General features: G+C 36.3%; 1 protein-coding gene across 2 annotated transcripts; it reads left to right on the top strand.

Moving 5' to 3' along the window:
• The first annotated feature begins 135 nt into the window (after positions 1 to 135).
• On the top strand, positions 136 to 20,111 carry LOC105356406 (receptor-type tyrosine-protein phosphatase eta-like). Of its 2 annotated transcripts, XM_011487488.4 has the most exons (11): positions 136 to 315; positions 3,845 to 3,933; positions 7,686 to 10,326; positions 12,117 to 12,365; positions 13,986 to 14,234; positions 15,150 to 15,273; positions 16,772 to 16,908; positions 16,998 to 17,249; positions 17,337 to 17,600; positions 19,210 to 19,301; positions 19,402 to 20,111. In XM_011487488.4, the coding sequence occupies exons 1-11, from the start codon at positions 270 to 272 to the stop codon at positions 19,468 to 19,470; spliced, it is 4,212 nt and encodes a 1,403-aa protein (XP_011485790.3). In that variant the 5' UTR covers positions 136 to 269; the 3' UTR covers positions 19,471 to 20,111. The 2 variants fall into 2 exon arrangements, with proteins under 2 accessions (XP_011485790.3, XP_023804682.1); XM_023948914.2 differs by lacking the exons at positions 136 to 315; positions 3,845 to 3,933; positions 7,686 to 10,326; ... (1 more) ...; positions 13,986 to 14,234; positions 15,150 to 15,273 and having other exon boundaries at positions 16,756 to 16,908; positions 19,402 to 19,612.
• Positions 20,112 to 22,855: the final 2,744 nt, after the last annotated feature.

Genomic DNA, 22,855 nt, shown 5'->3' with positions numbered 1-22,855 from the left:
AATGCCTGCATTTGTACGTTTTTTTTCAAATTGAAAGGAGCTCTTTAGCTTTAGGCAAATTTGCTGTCATTATGGTCGTGGTTTGTAATTCCTCCCCCGTCCGTCAGCACGATCCAGGATCTTGGAGGATTGAAAAACCAAGCGACTGATGAGTCTGCATTTATTTAGCCTGGAGACTGCAGGTGTCGTTTGTGAGTTACTACAGATTTTTGTCTCTGTAGTTCTATCATAGCTTTCCTGTATGCTTGTGGGAATACTTGCTGCCCAAAATGGGAACGCTACTTTTGGACAAAGCCTGTATTTTCATTTGTTTGGGTGAGTTTTTAATTAATTTATTCATTTCTAAATCTTCCAGTCTGGTTAAACTCATGTGTTAATTGGCTTCAGGCAATATTAGGTTGTTTAATAAATGATTAAGTGTTTAAAATGATTTTTACCAAGAATAAATTTGTAAATCAGACGATTAAAGACTTGTCCCTCTTGACTTTATATTCATTTACATGAAATTTTCTACACATTTTACATTTTTCTTTAATTTATACTACAGGACATATAGGTCAGGATATATTTTCTGGAAAGTAAAAGAATAATACTTTGGGATATTTTCATGCCAAACACATGCTGTGGAGCTCGTATATAATAACTGCTAAGCCTGTTTTTGCAACGTTAATGAGGTCAGTGTTGTGTACAAATGTTTAAAAAAAATGAGCTCCTTTAGTTTCCATATCTATCTGAAATGTTCCATGTAAACAAATATGTTCATTTTAGATAAAGATAACAAATGAATGCAAAACTGTATTATTCTTACTAATATTTATTAATGGAAAGAACACATTTGAATCTTTGTAATTATTTGTGGAAACTTAATTTAATGTTGGTTTGTTTTTTATCCCTGGAGGCAAAAACTATTCAAATGTTTTGGTAAACTGTTTTTTAAATGAGTCAGTCATCAGTCATGTCAATAGGGTCTAAAGTAAGTCCAGTTCATTATCAGGTTTATCTGTTGGCGTGTATTGAGATCTGAGCAAAGTGCGGTTCTAGGACCCGTTTCAGAAACCCCCTTTTCTTCCCCCATCCTGTCCTATGATGCTATGAGCGTTTTCTTTTAGAAAGTAAACCAGCTTTTTGATGATCACCAATGAATTGGGAATTAAATATAAAGAAATATACATGCAATATAAACTCAATAATTCATTTCCAATTAAAGTAAATTGTGTTAAGGCTTTAGTAATTCCACATTGTAAATTGCACTTTTAAAGAAAATTAATTAAACTTGGTTTCTTAATATAATGATTTGAAAATGCTGTTGAATCAGCAAGCTAATTAATTTTCATAAATCTAGTTTTTGAAAGAAAACTAAATTATGAATTATGAAATTCTCTACGTCTGTGTGACCTTTTCGTCTAAGGAGGCACAGTTTTTTGGCATTTTTAACGTTCTGATGCTAACATAGACTAATTTCATTCGTCTTTGTTGTTTTATGATGAAACGAGACGTTTCATCTGGAGGAGGGGGGCGTATCTAACACTGTTTTCATTTGGTGTTTTCCTTTGGTGTTTCTTGTGCGCATGACAGGTTGATGATGTAAGGTGACAAAAGGACTTCTGGGTATGTGAGTGAAAAGGAAAATAAAGTTGTGGTCCTCTACACCTCTGAGCTCCTTATTTTACATAAGACACTCCGCTTTACTGACACAAACCCCGGAAAGGCAGCTACACTAACAAGAATCTGATTTTGAGTTGCCAAAAGGGTCAGATTTGTTTTTGTTTTTGAAACCTACCCGGAAATAAAACTTCACAAAATGCTCCACATCTTTTATCTTTAAGCACGGCTTCAATATACAGACAACTTTGGTGTTTTTCTTGTAAATTAATGACTTTTTTCTCCTAAATGTACAACTTTTTCTAGTAAATTCAAGATTAAAGTCGTATATTTATGACTTAAGTCATATATTTATCACTTTAAAGTCGTGTATTTATGGCTTAAGTCGTATATTTATGACTTTAAAGTCGTAAAGTCGTATATTTACGACTTAAGTCGTATATTTATGACTTTAAAGTCGTAAAGTCGTATATTTATGACTTAAGTCATAGATTTATGACTTTAAAATCATATATTTATGACTTAAGTCGTATATTTATGACTTTAAAGTTGTAAATTTACAACTTTGTTCTTGTAAATTTACAACTTTATTCTCGTGATTTAACAGTAATTCCTTTTTTTCTTGTAAATGTATGACTTTAAAGTCATAATTAAAAAAAAAAAGTAAACTGGCCCTAAAACTCCTTCGTATTTATCAAACAAACACATGATAAAGGAAACGTTAAAAAGAGGTGAGGGTAGCAGAGGACGGGGGACTGACTGTTTATCCAGCAGAGGTGGCTGTTGAATCAGGAAAGCATGAGGACGTACACAGACAACTCTGGCAGGAATCAGTTCAGAGACAGAGCAAAATCCAGCTTTTATTTTGATAGTCCACTTCCGCTAATTGGCAAGTGCATTTGCATGTTAGCTAAATAAAGTTTGGACCTAAATATTCATCTACAAAACAAAAAATGTACTTTAAAGCTAAATATTTAATTTGAACTGAAATATTTAATCAACAGATAAATATTAAGTCATGAAACTTTAATGTTTTGTTTAGAAAATAAATATTTAGGTCAGATCTAAATATTTAATTAGCAAAATAAATGTTTAATTTACAAACTGAACAACTAAACTAAACATTTAGTTTGGAATCTAATAAAATATAATTATAAAAAATATTAAACTTTAAATAAAAAATAAGCTTACTAACTAAATATTTAGTAAGTAAATTCGACATTCATAAATACATGAATCAAAAGATGCAAATTTGTAAAAGGAAACCTGTTTTTCCTACAAAAACATGCAAAAACCCCAAAAAATATTGCTGTTTAAAAATTTGACTGTGCAACTTTACAACAGCACCCCATACTGAAATCATGCAAATCTTAGATTTGATTAGAAAACTGTGTTCACTTTACAGATAAAACGGAAAATGCTTTTTCTGTTTTCATAGTATGTCTCTCTCGTCGTGTTTTTAAACTCACTTTCCAATTTGCTAACTTTACATTTAGCTGTCGTGTGACACACTTTGACTGTATATAAGAACTGGACTGAGCGCGTGTGACGTCACCCATGGAAAATGGTTTACCTCCGACTCCAACAAAATGTCGTCAATTCAGTCGCCATTTGTTAAGATACAGACTCCACCATGTTGGAGACAGACAATGTCGTTAGGGATTGATCCAAGTCGGTGTGAGTCATTGTTTCTATGGAAACCACTCTTCCCAATCACTGATGATCTTGTTTGAAGTCCACACCTTTACCACTTGAAAGTGGGCTACAAGGAATCTGTCAATCAAAGATTTTAACTCTTCACGTAAGATCACATTGTTTTATTGAAGCATCTGATTAAGCAGTTTATAACTTAAATAACTTGCAATAAAGACAAAAATAATTAAAAAAAATTAGCATCAAGAACGTGTTTAAAAAAACTAAGAATGTCATTTTGATCAATAGAATGACTGACTGAGTAATAACTGTTTATTTCTCTATAGGGAGGAGCCACTCAGTCCAGTTCTCATAAACAGTCAACCACAATCATATGGAAGAAATGAACAAATTAGAAATGAATGTTGTGGTGGTTGAAGTCTGAATACTGAACATCTACTTTCCCTCTTTTTTTTTAGACTTTTGCAAAAGGTCAAAAGAATTTCAACCAGACAAATTCAAAAAAGAGATAAAAACCGGAAAAGGGTGTTTTAAAAAATCTGAAACATGTTCATTTACAAACGTACTTGTTTCTTTCTTTTTTTTTTAGCTTTGATTCTCACATTCACAAGTGCTGAAAGACAGTACTTCAACGAGTCCCAACAGCTTACCTGGGATGAGGCCAGGAGCTACTGCCAGGTACTTTTATGTTTAACTCACTTTCATGAGAACTTTACTCACAATTTTACATTTCTTATGAGTACTTTTGCTACAACAGATTTGGTTATTATACAATAAAGCAAAGCTGTAACATGATTGTAATTATGTTCATGTTTCTTGCTGGTTCTTCTGTTACTTGTGGCTCCGCCCTGTTAAAGCAATTTATCTGCCTCCGTTAAATCTCAAACTCTTTATTGTCCTCTCTCACATTGATTAAGTTCATCATCACTTTCACTAAACCTACAGATTTCATCTCTTGTCATCTTTATGTTTCTTCTCCAGAAGCCTCGACCTGAGCATCTTTTTACCCTCCTGAACACGTCTCTTCCTTTCAGTTCCACTTTCCTCGCTTCTTTTAAAGTCCCACTCCGATCACCTCATGGTCTGTTGTAGTGTTCCCAGAGGTGTTTTTATTATTATTATGCAGTTTTTAGCCAAAATAAAAAAAAAACCTGTTATTTTGCAGGACATAGTTTCTGCAGAGCAAGTTGTGGGCGGGACTGTCGGTATGGAGTTAGCCCCCTCCCCCCTCCCCTCCATTGTTGAGAGCTCTCTGTTCACACGCTATCCTGCTAGTTTCAAGAGTACCTGGCTTCAAACATTAACGTCCAGAACCAGAATTCCTGAACCGGAACTTGAAGCCCACATTGCTGCTTTTATTTTGAAACAAAGACGTTCAGGGATCTATTTGTCTGCTACCGAGTGGAGCGGAGCAGGCAGCTTGTGGCCCACTGACTGCAGCACCTACATCACAGCAACTGGCTTTCTCAAACTGCATTTTTTCGTCTGTTTTTAATAAATACTCAGGATTGCAATTTTATGCATAGTTTTGTTTATATATGACCTCCATCTTCAGAAAAAGGCCACAAGAACATGTTAAAAAACCTAATTTAAATCTTTAAGTCTATTGGTCCTATTTGTTAATCTTACCCAAATTATTACACTCAGAAAGAAGCAGTGTATTTTTCTCCAGACCGTCCATCAGCAACAAACACATCATCGGCGGTCTAATCACCGTCTTGCATACCTTTTCTTTCAGTCTTACTAACGCTCATTTCCACCTGTTTCAACCTGACCGAATCGGTTATTTGTCATAGCAGCTTTGGACAGGTGGTTCTAATTGAGGAAAGTCCTCCACCTTCCTCACCAGCTGTTCCAGGTGAACCTCTCCTTTCCATTGTGTTGTTTTCACTTAAGCAACTCCTTTCCAAACCTTCTGCTTGATATTTGACACCACAGCTCCTCCCGACCTTCTTTGTTCTTCTCTAGAAGGATCCTCAAAGCAAATATTGCAGCTGTGGTTCCTTTTCTTTGGATCAAACTGTACTGTTGCTCAACAAATGCTCATTTCTGACCTCAGCCGAGGTTCCTCGACTCTTTCCCTTAACTTAATAGTGTGACTCATCAGCTTTTTTCCTCTGGAGTTTCCATAACTCTCCCTTGTCCTTAATAAAGATGGGCACCAGTCCACCTATTTTCTCCAAAATATCGCCAAATCTGCTGCCACCTCTCCCGAACATTTCCATATGTCCAAAAGCAAATCCTCCGCACTAACCGCCTTTCCAAGCCTCTTCCTCTTCAACACTCTGCAATTCTTCCTTATTGATAGTCAACGTTTCCTGCTCCACAAGCGTCACCTCTTTGCTCTCTAACATTTCTCTCTGTCATCTACTCCCCATGATTTGTGATGCACTTGTGGAACAAGTCAACAGATTTTCAGCTGTATCCTACCTCACCTGTTACACACCCCTCCATCGTTGTCTCTGCCTCAGCAACCTGTGCAAATTCATCTTTCCTTCTTCAATGTTCAACCTATCGTGAAATAATCGACTCAGAAAATTCTCCCTTTTTATAAACTTCATTCTGTTTCCAACCAGGCCTTTTTACTCATTATTCTGTGCCTAACCTTTTTCTTTTTAAATAGGCTTTTTAACTTCCTTGTTCCTTTTTCGTCTTTGCATATGACACACAAAGTATTCTCCAACATGTTGGTGTCTATTCTATTAGTCTACAAGCACCTCTCCACTATCTATCTTTTATCTACTATCTTTTTTCAACTCTTTCCTGAAAGACCAAATAAATATATTCTTCACAGCCTGTATGTTGTGTGGTCACACTCTCCCCTGACCCCACTTTGGACTCACTGATCTCCTAGACGACAAAAACCACACAAAACTTTTGTTCTAAATCCTTCTATGCTCTTGTGTCTTGTCCAACCTAAATCCGGCATTGTCAATTATTATGCAATACTCTCCTGAAAACCAAAATAATAAATCACTTTATCTCCATCTCTGTTTCCCTCACAAACATGTCTCCACATTCCAATCCCAAATTTGATGGCAACCAGGGAATACAAAATCTTGCAGTTTTTCAAATGACCACCAGAGGGAGACTGCTTTCAGTCTTTAGACTGAAAAGCACCATTCACTTCTGTGTTCAAAAGTCACAAGGTTTTGAAACCGAAGAGAATCACATACAGCCTGGTTTTAGAATCTTAACCTAGGAATTATTGACCTATTTAACCCTACATAACCATCTTTTTCATATTTAACGCACACATGTATGAGGTCCCCATCTCAATAGCGTGATCAAAACATTGTATTTAACTTGTTTCATGTTTTCTGCCCTGTAATCGAAACTTAGAGCTTGAACTTGTTCGAGAATTTAAATATCTATAAAAAAAATCATCTTAATTCAAAAGACTAATTTTCTGTCAATGTTTTGAGTAGTGGGCTTTACAGGGTTAAAATCCAGTATGTATATGTCTAATGTAAACATGATCACCAATTTTTTTACTTCTGGAAATATTTTGCATTATCTCATGCCCTTTTCATGAATTTCACATTCTGCTATTACTTTTATTCTACATGTTGAGCATAACCACTGACAGATTTCACCATTAAATCCTACTGTTTCTTGGAGGATCTAGAAAGACCCAATACAATCAAAATCTTGTTTTTGATGTTTTTAACATATTCTTGTATGTCTTGTTTTTGTTATATGTCTTAAATTTTTTGGGACAATGCCTCTGCCATTTTTATAGCATTTTTCTGATGATGGCAGACATATGTTTAACAAAATTAAGCTCAAAATTGCATTTCTGAGTATTTTCTTCATTCAAATCTACTGAATCAGGCGCACACGAAAAACTGCAGTTTAAAAAAAACTTGTAGCTGTGACACGTGCTACAATCAGCAGGCCACAATCTTGCTGCTCCGCTCCATTCCAGTCTATTCACTTGCCAAAAAATAGATCCGTGTATGTCTTAACTTTCCTCATCTGAGCTGGCATCTGGGTCAAAACTGTATGGCTGGGAAGGTCCAATATTGCTCGCCATTTTTGGTTCACTGCTGATTTTAGCTTGTGGCTATGAGGGGCTGTATGCTAGCGGGAGAGTGTAACAGATGGATGATGAAAAATGGGAGCAGGCTTACTCCACACCCGCAACTTACAGACAAATCACCAATGAACTTCTGCCGCTTTGCAGAAATAAAGCAAAACAGGTTTTTTGTTTTCTCTAAAACGGAATAATGACACTTAAAAGACTACTCGAAATGCTTTTACAAAAAATAAAAAAATAATCGGAGTGGGACTTTAATATCCAGAAGCATTGGAAAAAAAGGTTTTAAAAAAATGCATGAAAATCAGGAAGAGGAAAAAAACCCAAGTGTATGTCTGACTTTTCTGTTTATATTGGAAAGAAATGACATTGAACCTTTATTTTTGCTCAGGTCTGCTATAAGGATCTAGTGGCTCTGACCTCAGACAATGTCCAGGTAATAATCAAGATGATTGACACAGACCACTGGATTGGCCTTCGCAAGCATTTCCCCAAAAACGTGACAGACAAAAACAATTTCACCAGTGACAGCAACTTCACCAGCAATGACAACTTCACCTATGACAAGGGCAGCAAAAGCAATTTCAGCAACATAGACAGCATCATCAACATATTTAACAACACCAACATCACTGGTAGGCCTCCCTGCAAGACTTGGTGCAAATGGTCCAATGGGGATCCCCTCGTCTTCCAGAACTGGCATCCTGGTATGCCAGTGTTTAAATCTCGCCTCCCAGAAATAAAATGCTGCAGTTGCTCTTGCACATGCCCAGGATCAACAACCAGGGTTACAACGAGACTTGCCCCGTTTACAGAATCACCCACTGTACAGACCAGTGTTATGTATTCTCCTCCTGAAAGTACAGGGCAAAGTGAAATAACCAAGGCTAGTGAAGGAACAACAGGCGAAACATACCATGTGCCATCCACCCCATCTGCAGCATCTGGGAAAACAGAAGCCAGAACAACTCAAATGAGCAGTACTATAACCACCAATCAAGAGGAAATTACTACAAAAGAAGAAAAAACAACTAAGCCCACCAACCAAAATATATTCCTAAGTTGCACAATGAAAGAAAGAACGAACCAAGAGGGACTTACCACAAACCAGGAGGGACTTAGCACTGCAAGAGAGAGTACGACGGACACAAAACATTTCAGACAAACTACCGACCAAGAAGGAATTAGCACTGCAAGAGAAAGTACGATGGACACAAAATATTCAAGACAAACATCAAGCCAAGAGGGAATTAGCACTGCAGGAGAAAGTGTGACTAAAGTAGGAGACCTCTCAGTAACTACAACCCAAGAGGGAATTAGCGCTTCAAGAGAAAGTGTGACTAAAGTAGATCCCTCAGTAACTACAACCCAAGAGGGAATTAGCGCTTCAAGAGAAAGTGTGACTAACATAACAGATCTCTCAGTAACTACAACCCAAGTAAGAATTAGTGCTTCAAGAGAAAGTGTTACTAAAGTAGGAGATCTCTCAGTAACTACAACCCAAGAGGGAATTAGCGCTTCAAGAGAAAGTGTGACTAAAGTAGGAGATCTCTCAGTAACTACAACCCAAGAGGGATTAAGAACTGCAGGAGAAAGTACAACTAAAGTAGGAGATCTCTCAGTAACTACAACCCAAGAGGGAATTAGCACTGCAGGACAAAGTGTGACTAAAGTAGGAGACCTCTCAGTAACTACAACCCAAGAGGGAATTAGCGCTTCAAGAGAAAGTGTGACTAAAGTAGATCCCTCAGTAACTACAACCCAAGAGGGAATTAGCGCTTCAAGAGAAAGTGTGACTAACATAACAGATCTCTCAGTAACTACAACCCAAGTAAGAATTAGTGCTTCAAGAAAAAGTGTGACTAAAGTAGGAGATCTCTCAGTAACCACAACCCAAGAAGGAGTTGGCGCTTCAAGAGAAAGTGTGACAAAACTAGGAGATCTCTCAGTAACTACAACCCAAGAGGGAATTAGCGCTTCAAGAGAAAGTGTGACTAAAGTAGGAGATCTCTCAGTAACTACAACCCAAGAGGGATTAAGAACTGCAGGAGAAAGTACAACTAAAGTAGGAGATCTCTCAGTAACTACAACCCAAGAGGGAATTAGCGCTTCAAGAGAAAGTGTGACTAAAGTAGATCCCTCAGTAACTACAACCCAAGAGGGAATTAGCGCTTCAAGAGAAAGTGTGACTAACATAACAGATCTCTCAGTAACTACAACCCAAGTAGTAATTAGTGCTTCAAGAGAAAGTGTGACTAAAGTAGGAGATCTCTCAGTAACTACAACCCAAGAGGGAATTAGCGCTTCAAGAGCAAGTTTGACTAAAGTAGGAGATCTCTCAGTAACTACAACCCAAGAGGGAATTAGCGCTTCAAAAGAAAGTGTGACTAATTTAGGAGATCTCTCAGTAACTACAACCCAAGAAGGAATTGGCACTGCAGGAGAAGGTACAGCTAAAATAGGAGATCTCTCAGTAACTACAACCCAAGAGGGGTTTAGCACTGCAGGAGAAAGTACAACTCACTGGAAAAGTTGTGAGACTACTAACCAAGAAACGTTCCTTACTTGCAAAGTAGTTGAAAGCACTCCCGACACTGGAAATTGTTTCAAAACCACCACCCCAGGGGAGGACATTAGCACAGTTTCAGATAGTACCACTGTTACAGAAAATTCCTTTACCACAGACCAAGAACAAAAAAGCCCTTTCCAAACAAACATCTCTTTTACCACTGACAAAATAACTCACAGCCCAGTATCTCAAGATACAACTGGAAAGACAACAGATCAACAGACGCCAGTGACATCTACAAAAAGCACAACAACTTTTGATGTTTTCGAGTCCTCCACAGGCTCCCTTTGGACAACCACTCTGCCATCATCAGAAGCAACATGTGAACAATCTCCTGTGGAGATTCCACTTCTCGCTGAAATTAATGAAAACTACATTGAGGACTCCTGCGTGGTCATAACTAGTTTTGGACCTTGGATTGAAATGAGTTGCTCAGAGATTCTTCCTTTTATTTGTTATGAAGGTATCTACAAACCAAAGCCTGCACACATTGTATGAATATATAATAACATATGTTAAACATTGTTTGGACTGTTCATCAATGCATCATTTAAAAAAAATTGACTTGAAAAAAGTTTATCCATGCCTGAAAATTTTACCAGCATCTTTGTGCAGTTCAGTAATGGCATTTTAGTGCTCTTTGAAATTGAGCTGAAGGTGTCTACATACCATTGACTGGATATGAGAACTGAACCAAGCATGTGTGATGTCACCCTAAAAAACAGCTTACCTCAAGCTCCAACGAAACAAAGTCAATTCGATCAGTGATTTTTCCAAGTCAGTCAAGTCAACATTTCTGTGGCAAACACTTCCACCAGAAGTGAGCTTGTTGGAAGTCCCCACCCTAACCACTTAAAAGCAGGGTCAGGAGAATCTGTCAGTGAAACGATCAGCGTTTGATAACACACTTTTATCAGGGCATTTGATTTGTCAGTTTATAACTAGATTTCATGCCCCTTTTTTTTGTCAAGTGATGGCCTGGAATTATGGACTGGAGTCCCTGTTCAATTTTAAAGGCAACTTCTACTATATCTTCATTCAAAATACTGAGTTTATGTGCTAGTTACTCAAAAACTACACAGTCATGATACACAACTCTTTGTGAGGAGATAGCTTTGTTATGTGTATTCATTTTCTTTTTGTATTACTACATAATTAGAGCAGATAAGGCATGAAAACAGATGCAGCAACAATCGCGTTTCATGCTTGCTGTAAACCATGCACGTGTGCGTGGGGGGCATGACATTTCTAAAGCACAGCTGGCTCAACCATGGCTGAGCAAACGGCGGCCCTTGCTCCGTGGGCAGGGCTCGAGAAGTGCATGCTTGTGGACACTGCTGCCTGAGTGTGCTCACAACCCTTGGGTGGATGGAGTGTCTCGTTCTCACCTTTAGAAACATGAATAACTTGCGCTATAGAAGACGTATCATGAAGGACATAGGATTTATTTGCAACAACGTGTAAAATACAAAAGGTATTAGAGTCAGAATGGCTATTCTGCCAAGCAGAATGACTGAGTGATAGCTGTTTATTTTTCTATAGAATTTCATGGGATTTTGATGGGTACTTCCTATTCAGAACTTGAGGGGAAGGGGTCACTAAGTCCATTTCTCGTATACAGCCAATGTTACATATCTACTACACACAGACAGGACTCCCTCAAGTGTCTGTTAAGTTTTTATTTATTTATTTATTTATTTATTTTTGTTTTACATGTAGTGGGGCAAAAAAAAGTATTTAGTCGGCCACCATTAGTGCAAGTTCTCCCACTTAAAAAGATGAGAGAGGCCTGTCGATTTCATCATAGGTATATTTTGGAAAAAAGTCCAGAAAATCACATTCTCTGATTTTTAAATAATTTAGTAGGGAGTTGAAAGTCTGTTTTGCCCAGCAATAGCCCCAAAACATCACTGCTCTAGAGGAGATATGCATGGAGGAATGTGCCAAATACCAGCAACAGTTTGTGAAAAGCTTGTGAAGACTTACAGAAAATGTTTGACTGCTGTCATTGCCAAAAAGGATATATTAAGTCGATCTTTTGTTATTGACCATATATTTATTTTTCAGCCTAATTTACAAATAAATTCTTTTGGTGGTTGATTAAATACTCTTTTCTCCCACTGCATAACACAGACAAGCCTGACTTCTGCTCAGCTGTTAGCTTGACAGAGAAAAACAGTTTATTTCCTTGATAACTTCTTATTGTACTGTATTTTCTTTGCATCTGTTAATGTACTTTTTCTTTATAAACAGACAGATTTTTCGGCCAAGTCAATGTGACGAACGTAACGTCAGGGAGTGCCACTCTGACCTGGCTGCCTGGACCCGGTGGCATCAGTCATTATGATGTTGAGGTCACAGGTGACATCGAACTGTACGAAAATGTGACAGATTTGACCCTTGACCTTTTTAACCTCACGGCTGGCAGCCACTACAAAGTTCAGGTGTTTCCTGTTAAGTGTGACCGACGCCTCAACCCTCAGAATGCCTCCTTCTACACCAGTAAGCTAAATCCAATTCTTATTTTCACATCGAATTCAATAATTATGGATTTATTTCAGAGCTGCACGGTGGGGGTAGTGGTTAGCACTCTCACCTCACAGGATCGAACCTTGTGTGTGGAAATTACATGTTCTCCTCATGCATGTGTGGGGATTTCTCCAGTTACATCAACAAAAAGGACAGCAGCCATTTTTGCATCAATCCATCAATAAAGCAAAATTAGAACAATTTGATATATTCTACCATGGACATGGTTTTGTGCATTGATGCACAAAAAGCCTGCAGTTGCAACCATTTTAAAAAAAATGTATTTAAAGAGTTTTCAACTATAGGCTGTAGGAAGATGTACATACTTTAAAGTTTTTTTGTAAATTAAGTTTTAATTAAATTTTATGTGACCCTATAAGAAATGCACAACATCGATAAAATTCCTTATAGAACAGTAATTTCTTTCCAAATAAAACCAACATTTTTTTTATTTGTGCAAGAACAACTTTAAAACTTGAACAATTCTATTAATGAATTATTCACAAGACAACCAACATTATTCATGTTAGCATTTATGTTTTAACACCCAAAAATTTGAAAGCCAACGATTTATTAGGTTTCCATAAGTTTTCAATAAAAAGGTCACTTTTTTAAAGCAAATTTATTTAATTATGTTTAGTTTTTAGTTAAATTTGGCTGTTGGCCTCTTATCCTTAAATGTAGTTTTATTTTTTATTAATAACATAAAATTTTAATCTAAAGCATCTTACCATTTAAAGTGCTAAAAGTCTAAAATGTAGTTAGTCATTTAACACACCAATATTGGAAAACAGTTGTGGCAGTTGGAAAGATCACTTGACTGAACATGTGTTAATTAAATCCTTTTAATTGTATAAATTTTACACTTAGAGCTTTTGTTTATATGCAGTGTTTTCATCAAGGACTCATTAGGCCTTCTAAAAAGATAAGTAGCAATAAAAAAAAACTGGACTTTATATCTGATAACACTGAATCAGATATAAAGAACTTGAACAATAGATTCTAAAAAATCGACAGATGCTCACAAACTTTGTTTAAAAAGCAGATATGAAGATTAGCATTAATTAAAAAATTTCACGTCAACAGAAAATGATATTTTACTTATTTTCATTTGAAATAGATTTTTTGTCTGCAGTCATTGGCTTTTATTTGGGAACCAACACAAATGTTGCATGGAAAAGAAAACTGTTACCTCCACTTTCATGAGGAATATTTACAAATTGTTGATCTTTAGCTTTAATTTTATTGGCATCAATGTCACAAGGCAGTGGGAATGTTAAAATCACAATACGTTTGGTTGGCCAGACTAATGATGCATTTTAGTTGGGAATCTAACTGACATAACTTTTTATTGTAATAGAGTAAATAATTAAATAAAGCTGTAAGAAATTTGCATTATTCTGAAGTAAACTTTGAAAGTGTTTCTTTACTACAGAAGTTACGGTTTAGTCAAGTGACGGTTTTATAATTCATCAACTTTTAAATTCCATATCTATTCTTTTTAAAAACTTACAAAAATGTACAACTGCTGTTTTTTGTGGTCCAACAAAATGTCATCACTGCCAAATTAATACAGTCTTCTCACTTTTTCAGAGCCTTTCAGAATTAATGATCTCAAGGTCGAAAACATAACAGAGAGATCCGTCTTTCTGAGTTGGAGGGAGCCACATGGAAAGGCGGATTTGTACATTGTAGAGACAAAGAATCGGTCCGAGAAAGTGAAGACAACAAATGTAGAAGTTAAAGAATTGACACCTGGGATCTGTTACACATTTGCCGTCAATACTGCAGTTCAGGACGAATCTGAAGAGAGCGAAGAATCCAGCATTATAGGCTGCACCAGTAAGTATATTCCATCAAAGCATACTGGTTCCCAAATCTAAGAGGAAACAACGCTGACATCAACTGAAAAAGGCAGTAAGAACTGAATGTCTAGTTTGGTTTGAAATGGTTTATTTGAAGCAGTCAAAGCAAGAATATTGCACAAAACAATACAATCAGCAGTTTTACATCCATACAAAGATGTGTCAAACTTAGGATAATTAGACATTAAATCAAAAATTGCTTGAAAGGGAGTGGAAGGAAGCAAACTTATATAATCCCACCCCTGTTCTACCCTAACCATTTTTATAAAATGTTTAATCACTATCCAATTCATAACTTTTATCATACAGAATTTGTCAATGAATTACACGACACAGATGAATTACTTAGTTATTATGCAAAAATAGACATAACTCTATTTTTGAAATCAGCATAGCACTTATTGATCAGTTATCGAGAATTTGTGCAGATTTTCTTTTTTTTCATCAGAAAAATCCTGACTATGATAAAAATAACACTATTTCAGAAAAAATAGACATAATACTGTTTCAGAAATCTTCATAGCATATGCAGATCAAGCATCAAAAATATATGCAGGCTATTTTTTTATTAGAACAATCATGAGTATAATTAGACATAACACTATTTCCGATGTAATCATAACATGTGCAGATCAAGTATCAGAAGTAAAAAATAGGTGCAATTATTTTTCATTAGAAAAACTCATTAATCAATTTTTTGGGCGAGTGAAGTGATAGAATTAGAGATCAATCACTTTAACCATCTTCAATAATTGATCATGCAATTTATTTTATTATTATAAGCTAACGCTGTGAAATAAAAAAGGTTCCATATCCTGTTCATTGTCCAAGGTTGGTTTGTCATCTTCTGCTGCCTGATTGCCCGATGATCCTTTGTTTATGTTTGTTTCAGAACCAGCCAAAGTGTCTAATCTGAAGGTGACTAACATAACAGTCTCCTCACTTACTGTTAGCTGGGAAAAGCCAGATGGATTTTTCATAGGTTTCAATGTGACCGTTTCCACCACTACAAATAAGTAAGTAATGCTTTACTGGCAACAATAGACGTTTTGGAACTGCTGTTCTATGTTCCGTCACTGAGGATGACTTTACTGTCCAGTCATTTAAAGGTTCCTCCTATTTTATGTCCGGATTTGAAGCCAACCAAGAGGCCTCTGAAGTGAATAGAATTACTTTTCATGTAAACTTGGGCTTTTTCCAAATTCACTCCATCCACCGTATTTTAAACATGGTGTTTTTTTTTGGATGCCCAAATCCACAATACCAAATTTCTTAAAAATGTCCCAAAAGTCACTACAAAAAACTAGTTTGAATTGAAAGTCCACTTGATTAGTGAATATAGACCACAATGGATTGCATTTGAACAATTTCAACAATCATAAAGCTGTGAGGAGGGAGAGAAAAACAAAGAGAGAGAAAGAATCAGGACAGATGGAGGAAAGAAACAGGTTGGTCTTATGGTGGACATTCAGGGCAAAGCCAGTTAATACCAAGTCTGTCATTTTTAAATAGTATTCTTAATTTTAAAAAAGTGTATTAGAAAGATGATTATTTAAAAAAAATATTAAATAATTCTTGAAATTGGTCACGTGATTTGGTGGAGAATAAACCAGGCAAAAGGTGATGGAGACACACATGAGGTTAGTGATGACTTCATGTTGGAATAATTAAACTATTGAAGACACAAAAACATGGATGCTCATTCTGGTTCAACTTTTAGCTGACCACCTGTTCACTTATTTTGGGAAAATAAGTGCAGGCATACATGACAAGTCAGTCACAACAGAGAATAATGAGGAGAGAGGTTCAGATGATGATGATGATGATGATGATGATAGAGAGAAAGAGAGACGATCAGCTGATGATGACGAGGGAGTAGAACAGAGAGGTGCAGAGGAGAGAGGCTGGGGCCTTGAGGTGCGGTGTCCTACATGTTTTCCAACCAACCTGCCATTGAAGCTCCTTATTGGCTAAACACACCTGATCCAGGTAATCAGCAGCAGATGAGGCAGGGCTTCTGGAAAACCAGCAGAACACAACACAAAAGAAGTGTTGTGTGGGTGTGTAGTTAGCTTGAGGTAGGGTAGATGGGGCTTTTTTAATGTGTGTTTGTGTGTCTGTGTGTGGGGGGGTTGTATTGGGTAGTTGCGTCCCTCCTCAGCATGACGTGGTGACTCTCACAGATGTACTATTACAGACTGAAACACCATAATGCTTACCTGCAAGATCAGATCTGAGTCATCTGTGAAGTGCACCCGCTAATCCCACCCACATTTCCAGCCTGTCATAACAGAATTAATGGGTACTGAGGGCTGCACCAAAACTGATGGTTTTCTGGAGTCACAAATTAAATTTAGCACTTTAGCAAGTGTTGTCCCTCTGTTGTGGTGTTGTCTAAAGCCTGACGGAATATTTCTTAAGGTGGTATTTAAAGAGTTGTTCGGCTGGATCGACCTGCTTTCTGGAAGCTTTGAAATTGGCCTGTGATAGTACGTTATATGTCTTTTCATACAGAACCTATAACGTAAGTACACCTGAAACCGAACTGACATTAACAAATCTGCCGAGTGGAACTAAAATAGACATCAGTGTGAGAGCTCTGTCCAATCACAGCCTGATGGGAGATGTTACAAACATCACCAATTACACAGGTAACACCAACCCCACTTTATATGAACACACTGTTGTCATGCTTCTTCCCGAATGTAACCAATGTGACTTTTTTTTTACTTTTAAACAGCCCCTCTAGAGGTCACAGATGTTATTTTGACAGCAGGAAACGACTCAATCAAAACTACATGGAAGCATGCAGGAGGCAGTGGTGTAACATTTGTCATTGAAGTTTGGCATGAAGTCAAACTCTTTGAAATGAATACTACATTATTGGAAGTAAACATCACCAAGTTAAACTCATCAACCAATTACACAGTATTTGTACATGCTGTCAGTGGAAACATTCCAGGCCCAACACGGTCAAAGTCCAGTTTTACACGTGGGTTTGAAGGGCTTAGAGTTTATGAAATTGTCTTTTCCAGTCACACGCTTACTGATACATGACACTGTTTTTTTAATTTTCCAGTGCCTACACCCCCCTCCAATGTCAGAATTACGTTTGACTCAAACGACAGCCTCACCTTACAGTGGGACGCTCCTGACAAGATAACAAAAGCTACATACATAATTAATGTTACCAGTATCTGGAATAGCAGCTATGAAGAAGAAGTGAAAGATACCACCACCAAGAACTTTACAGGCCTAATATCAGGAACCAACTATACTTTTGAGGTCTACACGGTTGCTGGAGACATCAGAAGCTCACCAGCAGTCTGCTACGGGTTTACAGGTGAGAGTTTGAATTTAAAAAGTTTTTCATTCAAATTTTTCATCAGCTACACTTTTAATATGACTGGTCCAGTTTCTACATTTCCCCATAGGAAACCTTTGTTTATGAATTCATTTAGTCTTAACATGAAAGTCATATTAATGTTTGCTTTCTTTAAATAAAAAAACAACTTTTTTTATGCTTGCTTCACAAGTCTAAAAAAAACAAATAATTTGGGAGTTTTGGTTAAAAACATTTCATCTGAAGCTAAAGTCAGTGACAGCTCAACATTTCTGTATATTTACATTTAAATTTATATTTGAATTTAGCTTTTGTCTAGATTTAGGTTTTAATTATGTTTTGGATTTAGTGTTTATATATACAGTTACAAAAAACAGCTACTTTTTTCAATTTAAAATGTACATTAAAAGGTAATATTTTGATTTGTAAAATGAATTGACATAATTTTGCCATCTAGTTTGCCACTGAATAAAAGTTCAACATTTGATTATTTAAAAATACATTTTGAAACGTAGTTTTAGCCAAGAACGTTTAAATTTTCACATTTAAATGAACATTTACTGTATATTCATGGCCGGAGCACACACGCAGAAAGACACATAGGGAATTCCCCTCTTAGAGTTTTGGCTTGTTAAAAGCCGTGTCACACAGCCACAATGTACATTTTGCACATTTTTCACATATGATATTTCAATCTTCAGTGATACATGCGTGATATATGTGATTCAGAAGTGATTCCTATGTTTGTGAATTCAGTTTTGAGCTGTTCAAAATTTTTGGTCAGTTGAGAATTATGCAGTTTGTGTGTATTTAATTGCGTCTGCTTGCCCTTCCCATTTGTAATCATTTTTAATATTTTGAGGGGGGCTGTAGTTTAAAGTTCAGACCTGGGTATTGGTTACATTCATTTCATATACGGGGGAAGTGCCAAATTCTTTGAGGGATTCCACAATTACAAGTAAGGTTTATGTAGGTTGAGATATGGTTAGTAGTAGATCATCTGCAAATAATGCAAGTTTTTGTTCTCCTGCAACTTTTACTCCTCTTTTTTCTACTCTCTGCCTGAACTACTGGCTAAGAGGTTCAATACATAACCAAAATAAAAGAGCAGACATGTTACATCCATGGCTGGTTCCTCTCTCTAAGGTTATCGTCACTGTGAGGTCTCCATTAACTTGAATTCCGACAGATTTTTTTTTTTTTTTACTTTGCATTTTGAACATTCTATATATTAACAGACATGCAGAGTGTATAATCAGATGTCAGAGCAAAGACAGTGCTGTGTACTTTCATGTGATTTAAAAAATAAATAATAGCAACAACCACCAGAGGGCCAGGTAGGATTATTTATCAGTATTTTCTACTGACAGTAACTACACTAAACAATTTAGGGACATTTTCAACTCATTTTTATGTACTTTATGTACACAGAATTATTGGCTGAATGTCTTTTGAAGCCTAGTATTACTGCTGTCCTTGTGACAGAGCTGATGGACAAAAAGCTCTTTTGCTCCACGCTCGCGTTGCCATTTTTAGACCCTTCATGCAAATTGATCGGAAAAGTTTCCGCGTTTGAGCTTCCTGCTTTATGACTTCTGTTTTTCCACAGTTCCAGAAAAGACGGAAATCAGTCTGTCCATGCTGTGTTCTTCTGCTGAGATGGCCGACTGTGCTAATTTACACCTAAGTCTTGTGAAGGAGGTGAGACAAAACCAGCACATCCGTTTACTGAGCATGTGCAGAAGCTATTCTGAAGCAAATATGACACCCTTTGATCTTTTGTTTTTATGCTTTTTTGCAGTTGAGAGACTTTCTTCAAAAAGAAATAGGAAAAAAAGTCTTTTGGGAATTTTTGGAACCAAATAATTGACACCGTCAAATAACAGACGATTTGATCAGCTTTTGTATGAATAAAAGTTTTCTGTTTCTAGTCTAAATGTTTATGATAAATGTCTGTATTTCAAAAATGCTTTTTCTTTATTTTTATTTTCCTTTTAAGTTTAAGTTTTAATATCTTCTTTTTTTTTTTGATTGCTTGAAATTAATTAATTCCAAAATATTATTCACTGCTTTGGAAAAATTGTTTATAACCACTGTATATTGCTAATGATTCTGCCTTTTGTGTAAATATTATTACCAAATTGAAAAAACAAACAGACACAAAAAAAATCTTTCAGTCTGCAAGCTGTCTTTGTGTTATGATCAGCACATGGTGACTGTAATTCTGTGGAAAAGCATGTCATTTGCTCCTTTTTGCGCATTTCCAACTATGTAGCGTTTCTCACATAAAAACACTTCATCATTAGCAAGAGAAATCAGTCCGTTTTGTGCTTTTGTTTTTTTAGATTTAGCTCCTGAATGGCACTCTTTAGTTTTTATTTTTTGCCTTTTGTTACTTAGTCCAACTCTGATAGACTGGCTGTTAAGATCTGGGGTAACATTATTTTTTAAATGTTTGCTTCCCCGGGTGGTTGTATATATTTAATAAAAGATTGCAAGTGTGCTTTAAAAGTGTTGTAATGTGTCTGTGTTTTTTTGTGTTTTGTGCATACATTTTACTCTGAAAACACATTAATTAAACAAATCCTTCCTTTTAGATCATGTGGATCTACAGCCCAGCAATAAGTATTTCTTAGGGAAAAATACAACAAGTTATCCCACTTAAAAAACATGTCTGGAATTTTCCTCATAGATATACTGAATGTGTCTCTCACAGATTCACCTGTGAGAGACAGAATGTAAAATAAAGAAATCTAGGAAATCACATTGTTGGGACATTCATACACATTCACATACCAGTGTGATCAAACCACCAACCCTTCCTTGGGATCATTGTCCTATTGGAAGATCCAGCCTTGTTTCATCCACAAAGCTGTCATTGATGGAAGGAGGTTTCTGCCCGAAATCTCACCATATATAACTCCATTCATCCTTTCCTTAGTAACAATCAGTCATCCTTTGCAGAAAAGCAGCCCCAAACATGATGTTTCCACCTCCATGCTTGACAGTGGCAATTCACCATTCTTTCTCCTCCAAACATGGAAAGTGGCATTTATACCAAACAGTTCAGTTTTGGTCTCATCTGATGACATTCTCCCAAACCTCCTTTGGATCATCCAGATGGTCTTTGGAGAACTTTTGACGGGTCATGTTCTGGCTTAAGCAGAGGGGCCTTTAGAGCTCTGCAGGCTTTGATTTCACAAGGATGTTGTGTGTTACTACAGTAGTTTTAGTCACTGTGGTCCCAGCTTTCTTCAGACCATTGACCAGTTTCCTCCCATGTAGCTGTTTCCTCACCATTATCTAAATTGTTTGTACCCCACCAGGTGAGGTTTTGCGTGAAGCCCCTGGTGGAGGGAAATCATCAAAGATCTTGTATTTCTTTTATCTTTTAATAATTGCTCCAATATTTTCTCTCTTCTCATAAAGCTTCTTGTTTTTTGTAGATTGGTTAATCCCAGTCTTGTTCAGGTCTACAATCTAGTCACTGGTTTCCCTAGAAATTCTGTCACAGCTGAACTGATGAACGCCGTATAACAGCATCACCCGGATGTCATGAAGTCATAGGTTCACGTACCGGTAACTTGAATGACCCTCACAAAAAAGTTCATGGTACACTTACTACATGCACGACAATGGTACGTTCCATTTTTAGAAAGTCCCTAAAGGTGGCTGTAAGGGCCGCAATGGGACTGCAAGACACACCTGTTCTCCATTTTAGATGGGGCCATACCTATCTACGACCCTCCACAGGCCCAGACAACTCAAAACCTGCAGCGCTCGTTCGGATGCATGTGACTAAGGCATTGGATGAAGAAAACATTGCATGTGCTAATTTTTCCATTTCATTTAAGCACTAATTTCATCCCAGTCTTAACTGAAAGTGGGACATGCTGTCTGCAAATTAAACTGCCATAATTTAGGGGGAAAAAATCAGTAGAATAAATAATTCAAGTCTCAACTTTCTGTCCATCGAGATTGCTAAATATTAACATTTTTCCTTTGTGTGTTTCAGCCATGCTGACAAAATGCCACTGTTCTGGTGAGCTTTGTGTGCATTAGTTCTTATATGGAACTCATTATTCTATTTTTACCGGTCTAAAATTAATTATTAATTATATCCCAGTATACAGAAATAAAAAGTACTCTCTTTGGGGTAAATCCGCTCGCAATGAGGAGAAAAGTTTGCTAACGATATCTCTTGGTTGCAATCACTTCTCGGGCAGTTTTCCGGCACGGAAAATTTTCATGTTATCTTTTAAATGTTGACCAAAGTCAGCACAGTTCTAGGAATGTAATCAAATGCAAAACCGGTACCAAGAAGCGATACCATTTCTTTCTACCATATGAAACACAAAGAAGGTAATATGATATTTCTTCTATCTATGAAAATATATATTTTACTGCAAGTATTTCGGTCACCAAGCGATAAAAATAAAAATACAATAAAGTCTGAAATTATGTGAAGAATTTCATAATTTTACGAGAAGTAAAAAAAAAGTCAGAAAATTACAAGTATAAAATATTAAAATTATTAGAAAAAGTTTTATTACAATAAAGTTGTAAAATTATCATAGTTATCATAGATTCTTATGATAAACTGAAGCCTTATGACATCACCATAAATGGCTGCATTGATGGTTTAGTTGGCACGCAATGTGGACAGAGGCAATTCTTTAGACTATTGATTTGTTTTTTGTTTTTTTTACAGAATCATTTATCATAGTATAAAAAGACATTTGGCGTATCAGTGCCCTGTAACAAGTTTTTTTAAACTTTAACTATGGAAACTAAAGAGAAAAAAAGTGTCGAGCCTGTAACTGCCTACTCAACCAAACAGTTGAACACGTTTAGAAAACCCATTTTGAAAAACATTGATTATGTGTATATCTTTCCTAGGTACTAAGCATATGTGTATATATATATATATATATATATATATATATATATATATATATATATATCTGTGTGTGTTTTTAAATTGATTTTGTTTTGGTCGGGGTAACTTGAGAAATGGGCCTTGTATTATTTCACATTCACGGCTTTTCCTTGTGAATTAAAATTACATTTTTGGTTTTTCAAGACTTTTTTTCATTGATACATGTTTTTATTTCAATGGAAATATTGCTTTTTATAGTTACATTTGGGAATAATGAGCTTTAAAATTTTGCTTCCAATGTTTATACATCATGTTGCCATGTTGCTATTTGAGTGCTTTACATATACAGTAAATAAATGCAAATTGATGTAAATTC

The sequence above is a fragment of the Oryzias latipes genome, chromosome 18 (genome assembly GCF_053564925.1).
Source record: "Oryzias latipes strain Hd-rR chromosome 18, Olatipes_Hd-rR_3.1".
NCBI lineage: Eukaryota > Metazoa > Chordata > Actinopteri > Beloniformes > Adrianichthyidae > Oryzias > Oryzias latipes.
This window is presented reverse-complemented; position numbering and strand designations above follow the sequence as displayed.